This window comes from Salvelinus alpinus, chromosome 1, assembly GCF_045679555.1.
Source record: "Salvelinus alpinus chromosome 1, SLU_Salpinus.1, whole genome shotgun sequence".
NCBI lineage: Eukaryota > Metazoa > Chordata > Actinopteri > Salmoniformes > Salmonidae > Salvelinus > Salvelinus alpinus.
This window is the reverse complement of record NC_092086.1, coordinates 89,939,441-89,946,282: the sequence shown is the minus strand read 5'-3', so window position 1 is coordinate 89,946,282 and position 6,842 is coordinate 89,939,441. Positions and strand designations below refer to the sequence as shown.

The window sequence follows — 6,842 nt, the reverse complement described above, 5'->3', positions numbered from 1 at the left end:
TATTGACATGTTATAACCAGCAGCACACAGCAATGCTGACCATATTTTGCTTTTATGGGAGATTTGCATTCAGAAATGCAAGCTGCCTCACTTTCGAGGAGCTGATGCGTTTTTTCTCTCAGTAATTATTTGTCCCGTTTTCGAGAAGACCCTCTCAGAGGGAACGGATGTGGCCACTATGCAGAGTTTCCCTGTCATGACTTTAGTAAGCCATAAGTAGACAGAGGCCTTGTTCTTCCACCAGCTCAAAGGATCTGCAGATCTTTGGAGGGGCTCTTCCAAAAAGGATCGGACCTCCGTTATGGCATCTGCTGAGGGATTCCTTCGTGTTGCTCTCTCGTCAAACAGCAGATGTTTGTGGCACTACTGCTGGTGCTTCTGCTCCATCTGATCCCTCTTCTTCCTGTTGCCCTGGTGCCTGAGCCAGCTGACTGCTGGGGCTGTCCCTCCCTGCTGCTGAGGTTATTCTTTGAAAAGCCTCATCAATCACTCTGGCATCACTGAAGGTTAACTTCTTAAACCTGGGGTCAAGTGCAGCGGTTTCTGATAGCACGTGATTATATTCCATTCTGTGGAACTTTCTGTCCATTGATGAACATAGTGTGTCCATCAACTCTGTCACATGTCCTGTGGTTACAATTGCTTCTCTCTGGTGGCTGGCTGTGATTCGAGTATCATTTTTGAGGCTGTCACATAGCTGAAAAGAGAGAACAGTAACTTATTAGTTCAGGTTCATGTTTTGTCTACTGATACTACATTTTCATCTACTGTTCATATACATATATAATACTGGATTAAGTAATGATGTAGTAATAACTGCTTACTGTACTGCTCTCCACTGTGACCTGTTCAAAGGGTTCCAGGACTCTACACACCTCCTCCACCACCTCCTCCACCACCACCTGCTCTTGTACGGTTGTGGATTAAGTGATTTTGAACGGGTTTTCCTGCTTGGAATTGTGTACATTGGATTAAGACTATTGCTTTAATTTATAAAACCTCTGTCCTCCACGATCGAAAATGGCTGGAAATCGGTGGCAATCATTTTAGCCAATGAAATATCAATTTAGCCTTGTTTTGCTACAGACATAGACTTTGGCATAAACTGGTCCATAGAAGACCGCGTTGCTGTGGGTCGCGGAGTAGGCCTACTTGACTGAGTAAATACATCTCCACGCGTGGAGGTGCTGGCTCCACCACTTTCTCGAAGCTCCGCTACAGCTAGCTTCACAGTTGGGTGCACAGTTCGCATATGCAGGTGTAGGTTGTGCGTAGAACCGGCTTTATATGAGATTTTGTTTTGGCAAAATCTACAGTATGCTCTAATATTGTCTACATTATTAAAATGCATCCAAATGCTACTGATCCCGACTCATTTTCCAGCTGTTGTTTTCACAGCTGTCCTTCCTCTCTCTCCTCGGCTGCTAAATGTGTGACTGTGAGTGAGTTGGCTCGGCCCTCCCTCACGCATCTTTGGTGTATTGGTTTACACTGAGTGTCTGATTGACAGGAACAACAGGTGAGGCTGTTAGTCTGAGCAGACAGAACGAATGTGTGTGCTTGAGCATTTAGGTCTATATTATTGTATTTCTTTTTTTGTTCTTTGAATTAGTTAACTCTATTTATTTAAATCTTTTGATTATTCATATCTTCATTTTTTAATATTTTTATAACTAGATTTGGCTCCTCTGATATGCGAACCGGCTCCCAACGTTCACCTACAAGAGCCGGCTCTTAGAGCCGACTCGTTCGCGAACGACCCATCACTAATGTAAATACATGTGCTGTTTCAGCTGCCAGTACCGCTTCTGTTGGATCTGCTTACAGCCCAGTGAGGAGTGCAGGAAAGGTGAGGAGCTGTACTGGTCTCCGTTCTGCACTAAACCCACAGTAGGCAGGCAGGTGTTCACCACGTAGCACTTGTTAGTGGCGAGATCACTCTGGATTTCTTACATACTCTTATTTGATTTCTTTATCCTGCTCTAGAGCTAAAACAATTTAAGCTATGAACACGAATCCATCTTTAAAACATATAGACGGCCCCAACATTTTTGATAGCATTTATACTTTTTGAACTACATTTAAAAATAAATCTCCAGTGGATTTCAATAATGGAAAAAACACAAATGTTCTCCTCTTTCACTGTTTAAGCTATAAACACCTAGTCTGGCTGATACCAACCTCGAAGACCTCCTGATTTCTGAGTCTGGAAAGGATGTTTTGATGTTGTCGGCACGATGTGTTGATAATGAAAGGGTTGTGCTTTTACCGGTTGGTTCGCTGTGTCTTTCTCACTCACCCACCCACAGGCTCAGCCACACAAGCCCCCCCCCCCCCCCTGAAAAGGTCAAGGGGTGTGAATACTTTGAAGGAACTGTAAGATCCTTAACTAAAGCTGAATCCTACATGTACAAATTACCTCGGTTAACCTGTACCCCCGCTGGGTGGTGCAGCGGTCTAAGGCACTGCATCTCTGTGCTAAAGGCGTCACTACAGACCCTGGTTAGATTCCAGGCTTATCAAAACTGGCCATGATTGGGAGTCCCATTGGCCCAGCGTCGTCCGGGTTAGGGTTGGGATAGGCCGTCATTGTAAATAAGAATTTGTTCTTAACTGGACTTGCCTAGTTAAATAAAGGTTAAATAAATAAAAACATAGCCTCGTGATTTTGTGTTACTTTTAATGTTTTACTTTAGTTTATTTAGTAAATATTTTCTTAACTATTTCTTGAACTGAATTGTTGGTTAAGGGGTTGTAAAGTAAGCATTTCACGGTATGGTCTACAAGTTGTATTAGGTGCATGTGACAAATAAAAATGGATTTGAATCATTGAGGAACTCCCAGATCAGTACAGTAGGTGGCAGTAATGCTCCTTTTTAGACTTGACCCCGTTATTTACATAGCTGTTATTAGCCAATGCTGTTGTACATGACACTAGAATCATAGGAACAAAATGTTTGAAGATCATGTTTCTGTATTGCAAATGTGATTGATATGACATAATACATTCAGCAAGAGATAAAGACAAAGGATGTATTTGTTTTGTGGGGTTTTAATACAGAAACATGTCAGTTGGCAACACAGTAAAATAAGCAAGCCATCGTACAAAACACTAGCTGAGTAAATGTGTATGGGAACAGATTGTCATATTTAACAGGATATTTCAAGCTGTACATTTGTCTATACATCATCAATGATGCACCTCACCTTGTATGAACCACATCAACTGTGCTGCACTCAGAGTTCTGCCCCCAATTTGAATTATTTCTGTTCCTTCCGGTAAAAGACACAGGCTAAATTTCTTTTAACACGTACAGTAAGCTAATACCATCCTTTTTTACCAGTCTCTCTGTATATCCCCAGTGCTTTCCTTGCTTCCTGTTTTTCCTTCCATTAGTCTTTCATGAAGACCTTATCAGCCGACCCCTCCCATTGAGTGGGTGCGCTGGTGAAATCGCAGTCCCCCACAGTTTCGGAAAGTTTTCCCACACTGGCTGCAGGTGTAGGGCTTCTCTCCTGTGTGAATGCGGAAGTGTCTTGTGAGAGCCCAAGAGTGACGGAAGCGTGCGTTGCACACTGTGCAGGCATAAGGCCTCTCTCCAGTATGAATACGCTGATGGATCTTCAGGTGCTCCATGCGGTTGAAGTCTCGACCACACAGGGAGCAGTGGTACGGGCTACGCCCAGGGGGGTAGAGGTTGCGCTTGGGGAGCTTGTTCATATCCTTCGGGTGAACAAGACTACGATGTCGCCGCAGCTCCTCAGACAGATGGAACTTCTCTCCACAGATCTTGCAGATGTGCTGTGCTGCAGCCATGTTGTTCACTTCACCTATCTGAGGGCTGTACATCTGGTGTGAGTGAGAGGTGGAAGCCCCAGCAGTCTCTCTGGGTGGGTACTGCTGCTGCTTACCAAAGCCTGCATGGAGACCTGTGGCTGAAGAAGACGATAGGATGTCCAAGTCTGGAATGTCTGGGTTGAAGATTGGGGAGTCCGCTACAAAGTCAAATTAGAGAAAATGGATTAACCACTTGAAAAACTATCATTGTCACCTAACATGAGATCAAATCCAGTTACTACAGAACTCTTTGGGCTGGTTTCCCGGACACAACTTAAGGCTATTCCGGGACTAAACATTTTCTATTGAAATATCTTTTTTTTGTCCGGGAGTAGGCTTAATTTGTGTGTGGAAACCAGTCTGTAGTGAGGGACTTACATAGAGAGTGGCTAGTGGAGGGGGTGAATGAGTCTGGATCCCTGTGAGGGAGCTGCAGTGCCTCTGGCCTCCAATCCTCCAGCAGCCTAGTTTGAGCCAAGGAGAGGCTGTCTGGACAGTAGTCCTCTTCTCCTACTTCGGTGTGGGGACCAGAATTCCTACTGCATCCCAGGTCTGCAGATTCCACCTTCACTTCAACCAGATACTTCACCTCTGCATTCTTCGTGGTAACTTCAGGGAAGGGATGGCTGTCAACTGTTGATGTGTCATGTCCTGCGGTTGTCTCTGTGCATGCTCGGTTAAAATGTTCAACATCTTCATGGTTGTCTGAGTATATGTTTGGGAGAACCTCTTTAGTCTCTGTAACGAAATATTGATAAGGAGAACATGCATCATAGCTTTGTGTAAACAATACATTACAGAACATTTAAAATGTGAATAGTTCAACAGTAGTGAATGACAGTCCAACTTACCAGCTGCATCTCCTTGACTTAAAGTCGACTTGCCCAATAAATCTGGTTTAATATCTTGAGTGCAGATACGACCATCCTCACGGATCTCACAAAACGATTCGGTAAGATATGCAGGGTTATCAGCAACTTCTGATTCAAATCCTCCATACCTATCCTCAACATTTTTTGTATGAAGAGACTGATTGGATTCATGAACTCTATGCTCTCCTTCTCTTCCTGATTTGATTGTATTTTGTGAGACGTTTAGAGAATTCAGCTGCTGATGAACCTGTTGAATTCTACTATTGGTACTGGCTTTGTCCCCTATTATTGATTCTACTTGACGTTCCTCCCCTCGCGCTGCACATAATTCAAGTTCGGCTGCTTGCAAGCGAAACTTTAGGGACTTATTGTCCCGCAGCGTCTCGTGCATTTGATCCCGCACGTCCCTCAACACTTGGCCGACTAGTTTTGTAACCTCAACCACAGCTACCTCCACTGCTACTCCTAATGCATTTTGAATAGTAGCAGTCAATTCATCCTGAAACGAAAATGATAATTCCGCTACCAACGTGTTTGGAGGACTCAAGTTTGCCGACATTTTCGTGTTACCCTCGAACAAATTCTGACCTCAAGTCATGAGTTATTAATAATACTAAAGTCCAGATATGTTTTCAAACAAGGTAAACAAGATAGCTAGTAGCTAAGTATTTTAGCTTGTCCTGATTGTTAAACAGCTGGCTGAGTGCATCTGGAAGTGTGCTCACGATTGTTTGGTGAAAGCTGCTAACCCCCCCTTGCCTCTGACTGAACGCTGTCCCTCTGCTTGTTTAGTTCACTTACCTAGCAAGTAAATCATTTAGTCTGTAGCTAACACTTAGTCACAAAATAATTGAAAACTATAATTTCAAGTGGCATTTAAAGAATTGTTGCATGCTTTCCAGTTAGCATCTTTCCTCGAATAAGAACGGAAGTTTCTTCTTCCTGTTTGCTGTTAGGGCCAACCGTTGTCTATACATTCACATTGTAGCCTATACCAGCAATATCTTTCAAGAGACTATATGATAGATCATATAAGTAGAATACGTTTAACATAAACTCAGAATGTGTAATATACATGTTGGATATTGTGTTTTTATCAAGTCGTGTGAAATACATTGAGTGAAAAGCAATGCAATGTTAAACTCTGGCTTGAGTGTTTGTTGGCCATCTATTTCAAATCAACTGGCCATGTTCGAATGGCTAGTTACCACAGCCACAAAGTCATCACCTATTTCTACAATTTCCATTCTTAAAAATTGATTTTAAACCCTAACCATAACCGTAACCACACTGCTGACTTTGTGTCTAACCTTTTAATACCAAAAATCTACTTTTTGTTTTCATTAATTTTTACGATACACTTTGTGGCTGTCGTAACTAGTGGAAACCGCGAGTACGAGATCGCATAATACATCCTTCCTTTCATACCCTCCTTGAAATGATGACTACTGGCAAATCAGAGTGAGTAAATCATTAATGTGATCATTGTGAGGAAGGAGGAATTGACATCTTTTTAAAGGGCGTTGGAATTCTGTAGGCCTACAGCTATAAAATAGGCTGTGTATCTTATGCCTTTATGTTAGAAAAAATGCTATTATTGACTGTATGATTGATTGATAGATGAGGAGGATGATGATGAGCAATTGATGTTGTTGTTGCTGCTACAGTAGTAGGCCTAAGGTTATTGTTATCATTTTCCATCATTGACTTTTCTTACATTTCCTTACTCCTTGCCTAATGTTACCACGTATTTTAGCAGTGGTGGAAAAAGTATCAAATTGTCATACTTGAGTAAAACTAAAGATACCTTAATAGAAAATGACTGAAGTAAAAGTGAAAGTCAGCCAGTAAAATCCTACTAAAGTATTTGGTTTTTAATATACTTAACTATCAAAAGTAAATGTGATTGCTAAAAATGTACTTAAGAATCAAAAGTAAAAGTATAAATAATTTCAAATTCTTTATATTCAGCAAACCAGACGGCACCATTTTATTTTACATGTTTTATTTACGGATAGCCAGGGGCACGCTCCAACACTCTTGATAAGTGTGAATTAGACAATTTTGCTGTCCTGCTAAGCATTCAAAATGTATCAAGTACTTTTGGGTGTCAGAGAAAATATATGGAGTAA

The 6,842-nt window shown here is 41.9% G+C and overlaps 1 protein-coding gene across 1 annotated transcript; it reads right to left on the bottom strand.

Annotated features, from left to right (window-relative positions):
• Positions 1-3,036: 3,036 nt before the first annotated feature.
• On the bottom strand, positions 3,037-5,682 carry LOC139533525 (uncharacterized). Its single transcript, XM_071331637.1, has 3 exons — positions 4,690-5,682; positions 4,217-4,576; positions 3,037-3,996 (listed from the first exon to the last, which is right to left on the bottom strand). Exons 1-3 carry the CDS (start codon positions 5,267-5,269, stop codon positions 3,416-3,418), a joined length of 1,521 nt encoding a protein of 506 aa, XP_071187738.1. The 5' UTR covers positions 5,270-5,682; the 3' UTR covers positions 3,037-3,415.
• Positions 5,683-6,842: the final 1,160 nt, after the last annotated feature.

What these genes read in the sequence shown, in the direction of transcription:
- LOC139533525 (XM_071331637.1), bottom strand. Translation starts at nt 5,269, where the DNA reads ATGTCGGCAAACTTGAGTCCTCCAAACACGTTGGTAGCGGAATTATCA. An exon ending in AAGTCAAGGAGATGCAGCTG is followed by an intron (nt 4,577 to 4,689) that starts GTAAGTTGGACT and finishes ATTTCGTTACAG; the next exon opens with AGACTAAAGAGGTTCTCCCA. An exon ending in CTCCACTAGCCACTCTCTAT is followed by an intron (nt 3,997 to 4,216) that starts GTAAGTCCCTCA and finishes TTGACTTTGTAG; the next exon opens with CGGACTCCCCAATCTTCAAC.